At 44.3% G+C, this 12,999-nt stretch overlaps 1 protein-coding gene across 1 annotated transcript; it reads left to right on the forward strand.

Annotated features, from left to right (window-relative positions):
- Nucleotides 1–1,131: 1,131 nt before the first annotated feature.
- Nucleotides 1,132–2,333, forward strand: HD553DRAFT_326381 (uncharacterized protein; the record flags this gene model as incomplete). Its single annotated transcript, XM_046181703.1, has 3 exons — nt 1,132–1,280; nt 1,433–1,869; nt 1,927–2,333. The coding sequence occupies 3 exons, from the start codon at nt 1,132–1,134 to the stop codon at nt 2,331–2,333; spliced, it is 993 nt and encodes a 330-aa protein (XP_046033478.1).
- Between the last annotated feature and the right edge of the window lie 10,666 nt (nt 2,334–12,999).

Here is a 12,999-nt window from a genome sequence, read left to right on the forward strand (position 1 = left end):
GTCTAGTATTGATTCTTGTTACGGGCGTCCTTGAAAATCGTCTAAGGGGTTGCTTCCGCATGTTTACTTTCCGTTGCAACTACGTGACGAGTCACAGGTTTCTAGATGCAAGCAAAGTTATATCACGTGCCTACAATGTCTCACGGTCTTTGTTGAGTTTGGGGTGAAGTCGCGACACTGTACTAACGATTGCGAGTTTGTCGGTGATAGTGTAACTAACCTCTCCTAATACGTCTCCGTAGTGTAAGCTAAGGTATAGGTGTATGTCAAGAGTAAAAACTGTGCTTGAATCGTTATGGAAGTCGAAAAGACTCACACGACTTCTCTACAGTTTGCGCTCCATTATATGCTAACTACGTACTTGCGTTATCCGCACCAAATCTGCTATGATTTACCGACTTCGCCAGACTTGGCACTTGCTCCTTTTGTTTGCAAACAAAAGGCTGCCGCTGGTTAGTCGCTCGTTCAGGCAAACAATAGAAGGTTGACTACCCAAAGTCGCGTTCTTCTTTTGTTTTCTTTGGACGGATTTGTTGAGTGTCGACCAAACCGGGCCAGTAGCCTAGATGCGCGACGACCCGTGTTGCCGTTCGATTACGCCCTGTGACGATTCTCCATCTATCGTGCCCCTGCCTTTATGGTGGCACTGGGTCTTGAGAAGCATACAAAGGAAGCCCAGGAGTAATGCTGAGTCTAGCAATCTACATATATAGGGGGTGTGCATGTGGGTGGGGATACCAGGGGCCAGACATTGTGGAAACAGATAACTACTCAAACATCATTGCTGTCCACTTGTCTGTGCCAAACCATTGATAGCTCATGAACACAATCTCTACTTGACCTGAAAGATGTCATCTAACATACAACCACATGAGCTGCAAAGATCTGACCAGACAATGGTCACAGGTGATGACATGCCAGAATGGTATCTGCTTGTGGAGGAGAATCAACGCATGGCTTACAATTCAATAGGGACGATTGAAGACCAGGGTTTGGGAATTCCTCAGGAGTCTATATACACGGAAATGACTACTCCTGATTACCTGAGGGATTCTTCATCCAGGTGCACTCAATCAGACCTCAGTCAAATGATGTCTTGTGTAACAGCACCAGATACAAGTCACATGCACCATGGATCCAGTACAGGAGATCAACTTGGCAAAAGAATTAACAAAAGAGGAGCAGCCAGATCTCAACAATGTAGACAGCTTCCGAAAAAGGCAAACAAGGTTGGCAGACCATGTTCAGCAGATCGCAAGCAGAAGTTACGGGACTGGCAAGTGAAACATGGTCCAAATGCAAAAAGATGCAGTTTGAGACAGCTCGATGGGACTGAGTTCTATGACAGAAATGGGAACCCTGTTGACACAATACTCATGCAATCTGTCAAGGAGGTAGCTGAATTTGTTGGGTGTCATCATAATACTGTCAGATATGCTCTCAAAAAGAAAACTGGGAAGGGTAATCTTTTGGACAGATGGAAGGTTGAGGAAATACATTCAGTTGAGATAGTTCAAAACCAATATCCAACAGTGCCAAGCCAGAATCCAATTTTTGAGGGATCCCAGTTCTCTTCAACTTTTGGACAAGAGCACTTGTTAGGCTACATCCGCACTACACAAACTGAGTCATTCGTACATGCACCTTCTCTGGACTGGGAGCAGCAGCAGGGATGCCAGTTCAACGTTGATCCATCTATACCAACCCCTGATTGGGACATGGCGCCAAACGACGACAGCTTGGGGGCTCCTTACAAGCCCAAGTCTGTGGAAGTAACTCCATCTGATGACCTGGAGTTGTATAATCTTGATGATCAAGATTTCAGCTTCCAAGCATTGGACATGGATTCAGTTGCCAAAGGGGCGGAAGGTGTGCCCCAAATCTCTAGATGTCGCAACAGAAAGGGATGCAATCTAAGCCGGATAGATGGGGGTATGTTGTTGGACCCAGATGGTAATGCTGTTGAGACCTTGGCCATGCAATCACTCAAAGATGCAGCTGCATTGATTGGCTGTACTCAGACTTCAATTGCAAAGGCTCTGAAGAAAAGAGGTCAAACAAAAGGTATCCTAAGGAACACCTGGAAAGTTGAGGTGTGTGATACACCCAAAATAACCGAAAACAATCGCTACATGATAAAGCAGCTAGATGAAGCCAAATTCCCAGGCACAGATGGAAATCCTGTTGACAAGCTTTTCATGCCAACTTTCAAGGAAATAGCCGCGTTCATTGGCTGTTCTGAGTTTGCAATCACTAATGCCTTGAGGAAACCAGGTGCAAAAAAAGGTTCCATCAGGAGTACCTGGAAGATTGAGGTATGCAAATATGATTGAAATAGTTGAAGATAAGTTGTGCTAGCAAAGTGCTTGTACTGAAACTTTGTACGGAGACCTCCAATATTTTTTTTCCTGTTGGTACTGCTTCCAGACTCTATCATTGTATGCATTTCTTTGTCAGCTCACTCAGATACACATTAGCCTGCCTCTCTTATTTTCTTATACATATCGTCCCAGACAATGAAAGCCCTGCAACTGGCTTGCAGGTTCTTGAGGTAGCAAGGTTGCGGGACTGGGGAAACATAATGGTAGGCATAGTAATGTGTTAACAGATGTCTAGCTACTACAAGGTGTTAGCTAGACGTCTACAATAACACCTCGTAAAAAGTCTCCAAGAGAGTCTCCAAACAAGATCCTGAGTGTTACGGCGGAGGTTGCTGATAGGCAATATGTTGTGGTATCAGCCTAAGCTGATAGTATAGTCGTTCCTTTGATAGTGTTGATAAATGCTATCTCTTATGTGTATGACTATGTATCTGGTTGCTTGCATAAAGTAAAGTAGTACATAAGAGGGGAAAGAGAAATCAGACCCAAATGGCCTGCTATATATACTTTTCTGGGAAGGGGCAAATGGTGGCAAAAGTGGTGGCAAAAGTGGTGGCAAAAGTGGTGGCAAAAGTGGTGGAAAATGGGTTGAGTCATAACTTTTCCAATGACCGATTGTGAACTGTTCACCAGTCAACTGTGATTACGTCTCTGATCATGTCTTGAGGCTGATTTGCTATTGGTGGTTGCCCTGTTGTAAAGAGGAATAAATGTTGCTTGTATGTAGGTAAAGTAGTACATGGGAGCAAAAGGAGAGATCAGACCCAAATGGCCTGCTATATATACCTTCTCAGGAGGCAAATGGTGTCAAGAGGCTGTTTTGCAGTTTGTGTTATGCTTCAAGCCTAGTAGTGGCAAAAGGCTGGGCCAGGTGGAAAGTGTCTGTCATTGAACCGACCCAAATTTGGCCTCCACACATTGTACCACCTACAACATACAACCTGCAATGTACCTGATGTATTGTCCCAAGTACGATGTACTTCTCTCCACTTTCCACATACCAACACCACTACCTGGCTACACTGTACCCCATACAATGGGTTACTCACATTGTCCCCTGCACAATGTACATCATACAATGTGCTGTGCCTTCCCTTCTGCCCTGCAGGCCAAAATAGACACACAATGTGAACACGCAACGTGATTACACATTGTGATACTGGATCTATGTTCCCTTTCTTAACTAGTATATATAGCTGACCTTTACAGCCTGTTTGTAATACTCCCCTTCTATGTTCTATCTTCCTCCCCAAAAAGAGTTATTGTGTTGTTTCCCTAAACCTCAGCCATGTTGCAGATTAGCATGGTATGCCAGGCAAAGCATTTGAGAAGCTTTTGCTTCTTTTCTATTGAAAAATAGTACAACAGAATCTTCCCTGCTCTGGACATCTGGTAGTGAGACTGTATCAGTATCCATAGAGCCTTGTTGGTGAAGTAATCAGATTAATGAATTCAATGTTTGGCTTGGAAGCTTCTGCACAGCGCAAGCGATAATCACTTTCGCCTGTGGAACAAGCTAGAGTGTATACACAGATATGGTCTCAGAAACTTCGTAGTACATTTGGAACCTGGCTCCATTAGCATAAACAATGTTGAAACAAAAGGAAAAGGATGGAGACTGAGGATGAGCAATATCACCCACAGGCTATCTACAGCATGGACGAGACATTATGTTTTGACCCTCAGATGCCCATAAGGGGTCTTGCCTGTGCCCTCCTTGAAGATGTCTTTGCCTGTGCCCTCCTTGAAGATGTCAAGCAAGACAAGGCACGTCTCACGGTGGCAGTATGCTAAGCAAACCATTTGGGTCTAATCTCTCTCTCCCCTCCCATGTCTACTTTACTCTTACATAAGCAACCAGATACATGAGTCACTCACACAAGAGATAGCATTGATTATAACTATCAAAGGAACAGCTACACCAGCAGCTTAGGCTCATATCACAATATGTCCACCTTGCAGCTTGCAACCTGCAAATTGTGAATGCAAACCACAAAGTACAAGCCACACCCCACTAATCACAAATGACAAACTGCAAACCGCAAATTGCAGACTGCAGACTGCAGCCTTTTGCCACCATTTTCCTGTTCTTGGAGAGATATTGGCATTGGGCCATTTGCCATGTGGGTCTGGTCTCTCTCTGCTCTCATACACTACTTCACTTTCATTTGAGCTGCATTGATTCATCTTCATAACAAGACAAGATTAGCACTAGTGAAACAACAGTACTATTGCCTAGGTACGTCAAATAGTCAATCATGGTGCATCTAGCTGCTACTTCACAACAAAAGACAACTTTGAAAGAGCAAAACCTTGCCTACCAATCCCTCAGCAGATGTTCAGTTTACAAGTAGATACAATGGTTTGGGCTGATGTACCAGGCTTGACTGGAGCTCCAGCTGACCCAGAACCAGATCTCCATACTTCCAACCCGTCCCGATATGTTTGACAATGGCAGAAGCGCAGATGTCATCTGTTGCATCAATGGAGACCCCTTCAGAGACCCCTTGCTCAATGCTGATGGCTTGACAAGCTTTTCCAAGTCTGAAGGCAGTCCTGTCATGAAGATTTTCACTGAGTTTGTTCTCAACCATCTTGCTCAAAGCTTGACTTGTTGCAAATCAGCATGTGATGATTAGTCATCAACATGTGGAAGCAATCTCAACCACAAAGTAAACAACTGGAAGCAGGAAGCAAACAGGAAGCAAGGTGGAAGCAAAAAGCATGGAACATGCTAGAAGGAATGAATTTGAAATGGAGTGCCAAATTCTGACAACTGTCGAACACCGATCAATCTCGACTTTTGAAGTCTGACAAATCTCAATTATCGAGCACCGAACTCTGACATTTCTTGAACATTGGACACCGATATTGTTCGACATTGCCACCCTTTGCCCCTTCCCAGAAAAGTATATATAGCAGGCCAAAATGGCCTGATTTCTCTTTCCCCCTGATGTACTCCTTTCACTTTTATGCAAGCAACCATAGCAACCAGATACATAGTCATTCACACAAGAGATAGCATCAGTCAACACTATCAAAGGAACAACTACACCATCAGATTAGGCTGGTATCACAACAGGTAAGATCATCACTAGTACACAACTTCAATCACATTGCCTAGGTACATCAAGTAGTCAATTTTAGTGCATTTGATTGATTTTTCTACAACATTGTTGGCATACATGAGACCAAGTAGTAACGCCCGGCAGGGGCTTCTGTGGACAGGCGGGTAAGACAGGTCGATGAGGCAAAGCTAAACATCAATTTTGATATTACTATAGGTGTCACCTGAAGCGTGATCTACGGTGCACATTGCCTCAGTATTACGGGAACATTACATGAGTCGACTACCGCGGCATACGGACTTGTTCCACGGACATCAGTATACACGTAAGTCCGGCTCGACGAGGCAAACCCGATTCCCTCGGAGCAGATTCGGTCGCCTCTACCATTCACCAAAACAACAATACATCCCCGGTACATATCACAAACGGGTACAAGGACCTTGAGGTACACGACAACCTTACTCGGGGACAACCTTACTCGACGTACCTAGGGATAAATGCAAACCCAAACTCGCCTCCTCTACCGAATCCGGTTGCTCTCGACAGGATCCGCTTGTTCGCCATCTTGCTCTCTCAGTTTTGCCATCTCTCGCCCTTCTATTGTTCTTGGAATTTTTCAGCGTTCGCCACTCTCTTCTCCTTACTTGTCTCCGTATAAATAGCTAGAGGAACTTGACCGAATTCGATAGAGGACGCTCTGTAATAGTAATAGGTCAAGTTCCGATATCACATTCAATACATGCCTATCTGACTTGTTACAACATCTTCAAGACGTGTTGCGGAGAGGTTACAAACTCAAGGATGTCGCTAAGTATCTACACTTCATTGTTTTACCTTAGAACAAATCCGGTACCTTACACCGAGTGATCACCTTCCTTATCCATATATTTTTGGATTCGTATCCCTTACCCAAACCCGCTTCATCTAAGCGAACTTGCGACATCCTCCCGACTACCTGCGATTTGCCTCAAGCACCCTATGCCGTACGACTAGGACCTATTGCCCATTAGCGACTTCCGCCGTAACACATTTACATGAAAACACCACTGAAAGGCCATTGCAGCTGTATGGCAAACAGACAGCCTTCTTACAGACGCTGAGAGCAAAATACAGGTAGAGGGGTCCACATCTGACAACAGCAATGGCACAAGTGACTCTGACAGAGGACATTGGAAGAGGTAGAACATTGAAAGAGGTAGAAGAGAACCTCTCAGCAATGAGCGGTGTATGCGGTCTGACTAAGAAGTAGAACCACACCAAAAAGTGTAACGAGGTGTACCTTGTAATGATTATAAAAACAATTCCTGAAAATCTAATGCTCAGCATTCACCCCAACCATTGGCAGCCGTGGCAAATTTAAAGCTCTACATGCCTCTCTCAAAGCATGATCTATTTGAACCCGGTCGTGATCAATACCGAGAGCGCTTGGGCACATGTTGGACACACCATTTTATGCGGGTATACATAAGAAGAGTTTTCAACATCCATTCACGATATTGATTATTGACAACAGACACTATGCGGAAGCCAGGTGTTCTCTGTTATAATCATTCGTTCATTGAATAACTATGGTGGTTTGCAAGGCTCTTACCTTATTGCTTGCCAGACTAAGCATTTATGAGCTCGTTCTGCACAAGCTAGAATGTTCACACTGGGTCATTCTCAACTCTCAAGGCGTATCCTAGGCTAAGACAGCACACTCACTCATACATGGGGTCACAGCGGAACTGCAAAATTGGTTGGCCAGACGTGCATTTCAACATGAACCCTTTATTTTGACCAGAGGAGCTCCACTAATACAGGTGACACTATTTGCTATCATTCCGCTTTCAGTCTGTGTTAGTTTGCCAGCAACCTGAAATTTCTTTGGGATTTGCTTTAAAGTAGTAGATCAGTACATGAGAGCGCTAGCAGATGAACTACATAACACAATAGTGATTCTAGTAGCTACATATTACCTATTGTATCGTATAAGTACCTGCTCCCTTGGAGTTGCTGGCGGGGTATCCGCTTAGTAGTACACTGTGAAGTAAGTCGATTCTTGCGTGGGAGAGGAGCAAATCTCACAACTGAATTGGTAACCGGATATGTTGCAGTTGCCTCAACACTGTCCTATCTGGTGATTCTTGATATTCTTTGCTTGTTATGCAATCAAGGGTAGCTGATCTCTGTTGATGTTGAAGAGATGAAGGTGGAAAGAGAAAAGGTGAAAGGGATGAAGTGAAAGGTAAAGGTAATAGGAATGAATCTAGTCTGAGTCCTCCTAAAAGAGAAGAGGGATGACCCAGTCTTCCTTTTGGAAACTTCTGTATATACATAAATTGTCTAGTTGTGTGGTACAAGAGTTGTGACTAGAGCAGTCGCGGAAATGTGACTGGGTCGCAGAGCTAAAGGTCTAACTGAGACACAAAGTGTGACTGCTAGTTGCAATAGTGTGACAGGAATTACAATATATGGTTTGTGGTTGCAAATGAGTGATCACATTCACATCTTTACATACACCTAGTCAGAACAGTTTATAACTAGGCTCTAGGAAAGGACCAGCTCAACTTCCCTGATGAGTAAAGCACAGGCAAAAGTGTAGCCATCAACACCTAGAATTCCTGTTTCCAGCCACCGCCATCATCAGACAAAGTCACTAGCCGTCTCTGCAGGACCACAATTGTCCTTGTGTGGCTGACCACATATCAAATCCAACATGTTTCTCCCCCCAATGTTCACATACTGTCAGGTTATTGAACAGGTGAGGCTCGCCTATGGGCATGAAGGTAACCTGTCTTGGCGGGAGTCTGGTTTCCCAGATTTGGCCAGTCTGAATCTATAGGTGGCAACTTTGACCTTGAGCAGACACCTTAGGCTTGATATCTTATGCGGTGTCTACCTGACCTCTTCAGATACACTCTTCCAACCCCTGGTATACCTTGTGAGAGGTATGACCTCTGAGCAGAATGATGGTGTCAAAGTCAAGCTCGTACAGGATAGTTCCCAAGAACTTGAGATCCTTTGCAATTTTTATGGCGGAAGTCGCTAATGGGCAATAGGTCCTAGTCGTACGGCATAGGGTGCTTGAGGCAAATCGCAGGTAGTCGGGAGGATGTCGCAAGTTCGCTTAGATGAAGCGGGTTTGGGTAAGGGATACGAATCCAAAAATATATGGATAAGGAAGGTGATCACTCGGTGTAAGGTACCGGATTTGTTCTAAGGTAAAACAATGAAGTGTAGATACTTAGCGACATCCTTGAGTTTGTAACCTCTCCGCAACACGTCTTGAAGATGTTGTAACAAGTCAGATAGGCATGTATTGAATGTGATATCGGAACTTGACCTATTACTATTACAGAGCGTCCTCTATCGAATTCGGTCAAGTTCCTCTAGCTATTTATACGGAGACAAGTAAGGAGAAGAGAGTGGCGAACGCTGAAAAATTCCAAGAACAATAGAAGGGCGAGAGATGGCAAAACTGAGAGAGCAAGATGGCGAACAAGCGGATCCTGTCGAGAGCAACCGGATTCGGTAGAGGAGGCGAGTTTGGGTTTGCATTTATCCCTAGGTACGTCGAGTAAGGTTGTCCCCGAGTAAGGTTGTCGTGTACCTCAAGGTCCTTGTACCCGTTTGTGATATGTACCGGGGATGTATTGTTGTTTTGGTGAATGGTAGAGGCGACCGAATCTGCTCCGAGGGAATCGGGTTTGCCTCGTCGAGCCGGACTTACGTGTATACTGATGTCCGTGGAACAAGTCCGTATGCCGCGGTAGTCGACTCATGTAATGTTCCCGAAACAAAATGAAAGTGTTGCTCTTGTTCGAGAGAACTATTGCAGACCTATTTCTGGTGAGGGTCATCATCTCCTGCATGATGATGGCAGTGTGGGAGCTGAATGGAAGCGTGAATGGGAATGGCAGGCTGGATGGACAAAGTATACCTGAAGATCACTATGTTTCCTGGCTAGTTTTGAGTCCTGTAGAGTGAGACGGGTCGTCAAAGAGGAATAATCCTCTAGTGAGTGATTTCGAGCAATTTGGGGCATACGCATCTGCAGGCTTTGCCTGTGGCAGAGAACACCAAGCTGCTGCCATCAAATTGGCCAAGGTTGGTCATAACCAAAAACCTGTGCAGGTAGTCTCCAGGATCTACATGTATCAGACTTGCCAGCAAGCCTGGAACCGTGGTACATGATGATGGAAGGTAGGGGCAAGGCAATAAATGTAATGATGGATGTAGTACAAGGGGCACTACAATATAGTAAAGATATAGGCGGTGTTCTGCAAATACTCCGTATAGGGACTCCCCTTGAAGGTCCCTTTGAAACTACCCAAACGGCTATTTGCTATTCTGCCTTTGTGCACTACAAATGCTAAAACGATGTGCACCTTAATCTGTGTGTTGTGCAAAGCCATCATCCCGAGAAAGATGGCAGGTCCAAAGAAACTGAAATCCCTCTCCCAACCTTGCGCTTTATCTGCCATGCCTGTGTAGTCTCCAGCAATTTCCCTTGTACCCTGCCTCGAATGGGGAGAGTGTTGCCTGCTCTTGAAAGCCCCAACAATCTGTGCAAACCGGCAGATGACTGCTTCTATCAATGTGTCAATGCATGAGCGCGCAATGACTTGTGTATGCGAATCCATTCCCTCAGAACTCATCTCCCAGTACTAAGACAGCTGGACTATGATAATCGATAATCTTGCTATCACTGACTTGACCCAGTATTGCTGTGTGATTTGGCTGTTACAGCATTCTCCAAGCTCTCTTTCTCCTCTCAAATGCTACGTTATTTGTATGCAAGCAAATGACAACAAGACAATATCAGCATTAGTGATAAATTAAAAAGTTACCTCAGTGACTGCTCCTGACAAATGGCTGCGATCTATGGAGTGATAGCGAGAGGTCTGTTTCCTTGAGACATACCTTGGCTCGGTGATTGAGAGCTGATTCTGTTACCAAATATTACTGGATAGCTGACTCAAAATCCAGCCACAACAAGTTTGTGTACTGCTCAGATACTTAACAAAACCAGCGGGAGAGTTAAACTTTGGCCTACCTGTGATTAGGGTCTATTTACTTGTTGGTGGTTTTTTGAGTGCCGCTGATACTACCAGTACCAAGCCTTCATGATTTGATTGACCCTGGTCGGCCAAGTCGGCATGTAGCGACTTGCGAAGTGCTCCCATCACGCACTGGCTTGTATACCGCTATGCACAAGGGCACCATGCCAGCTGTGTTCAGAACTAACATGCTATGACTTCATAGGTGATGCTCAAGGTGTAACACCAAGTACAAAGGGTCAACATGTGAGCACAAAGGGTCAACATGTGACCAGGATTACATGTTGCGACTGCCAATGCACTTGTGTCACCAGAGTCACACTTATGCAATTGGACTCACATATTGGTGATATCATTTGTGACTGGAGTCACAAATATGTGACCAGAGTTGCAATACACATCCAGAGTCGTAATTGTGCAACTGCTCTGGTTGCAAGGTCACTAGGGAACACGCTCATCAGAATAGCATATATAGCAGATCAATTGGGTCTGATTTCTCTTTCCCCTCTCATGTACAACTTTACTTTTGTGCAAGCAACATTAATTCATCTTCACAACAAGACATGTTGTGAAGTAACAACTAGATCCACCAAGGTTGGTTACTTGATGTACCTAGGCAATAGTAATGGTATGTTACTAGTGCTGATCTTGTCTTGTCATGAAGATGAATCAATGTTGCTTGCATAAAAGTAAAATAGTACATAAGAGGGGAGGAAGAAATCAGGCCAAACTGGCCTCCTATATATACTCTTCTGATGTTAGCCTCCATGGCTCCACAACCCCTTGAAACCTGTACATTCTACAGGATTCCCTGTGAATTGTACAAAGTACGAAGTACAATGTACATTCTACGAAATGAGGCTTTGTGATTGAGATTGCACCTTTGATGATGTCATCACCTGTGATATCATATCATCCCAATCTTCAACAAGACAAGATCAGCACTAGTAACACACCATTACTATTGCCTAGGTACATCAAGTAACCAACCTTGTTGGATCCAGTTGTGACTACACCAAGTTAATTGCCTCATACAAGGTCCCAATGAGAACAATCAGAATCCACAACCTCCCTGGTTGTCTAAGATTGATATTTGGCCAAGTCATACATAGTTTCACATTCCAAACTGGGTACTTGACTTTACACTTTGTATGTTTTACAATGTACAACCACCTCTTATCTTTGTACTCCCAGTCTACTCATGAGTATATATATATATATATATATAGGAGGCTGGAGGAAGGGGATCAGGGTACAAAACTCTCCCCTTCACTCTTCACTCATCTTACTACCTAGTCACAACACCCTATGTTAGTGTCTTCCTGCACAACAAAGTCACCTTCACACACAACAACCTTCTACAACCCCTTTTTGGCTACCCTTGTTGCTTCTTCCAATGGGTGTTGGAGAGAGTAAGACAATTGTTTTTCCAAGGAGAAGTATTGAGACAACTGCAAGAACCAGATCAATAAGTTGCCAGAAAGCCAATGCTTCCCCCCAAATAAGCCTTGGTCCATCACACTGGCGTTCTTGGATTTCCTCTTCTTGTCCTTGTGTCTCGCTTTGCAATCCACCCTATGCTCTGCCAAGCCCTGTTGTCTTTTGGTCTGTCAATCTTGTTGATCTGATGTTCCTGTAGACATTTTGAGTGCAGACATAAAGCTGCTACTGATGCACAGAATGCACAAAGATTGAGCTTCTTGCTCTGATACCTAGTGGCACACAGGGTTTGTGAGATCAACGGAAAAACTTCAGGTCCCCATGGCTCATCCGGTCAGTGAGTTTTTGAATGCATATTGGCCAAGGGGACAAGGTCTTGATTCTCTGTCGGCTGTTCTCAGTCTAACTCAGCTTCAAAGACCTTAACCCTCCTCTCTGTCTCACTATCACACTTTTACTCCCTGTTGCTGCCGCCTTTGACAAAGACTCAATGGACAGCAGCTTGGTATGCTGCATCTCACTGGAAGCCGGCTCAGTGGAAAGCGGCTCGGTGAAGCTGTGCCTGTTATATCTGGACAATACTGCAGAAGTCCCCATATGCCTAGCCCAGATGCACTGGTTCCATACTCTACATTGTTACAGGCGTCCTCGAACATCAATCTTAGGGTTGTTTCCATACCTGCTTCTATTACAACTAAATGGCAAGTCAATAGTTGCAAGTCACAGGTTTCTGGATGCAAGCAAAGTTGAATCACATGACTATAATGTTTCACGGTATTTCTCCAGTTCTGGAGTGAAGTCGTGGCACTGCACTAACGATTGCAAGTTTGTTGGTGATTTGGTACCCTTTCCTAACACATCTTCATAAAGTAAGCCAAGGTATAGGTGTATGTCAGATGTGATGAATCCTGAATTATATGAAAGTACAATTGACTTGGACAGCTTCTCGACAATTTGCCCTCCATTACATACCTACTTCATACCTGCATTCTTACCCCCTAGCTTTGCTATTGTTCTTCAGCTTCAGCAGAATTTGTACAAAGCTCCTTTGATAGACAGACATAAGAT

Source organism: Filobasidium floriforme (assembly GCF_021052385.1).
Source record: "Filobasidium floriforme strain CBS 6241 chromosome Unknown HD553scaffold_24, whole genome shotgun sequence".
NCBI lineage: Eukaryota > Fungi > Basidiomycota > Tremellomycetes > Filobasidiales > Filobasidiaceae > Filobasidium > Filobasidium floriforme.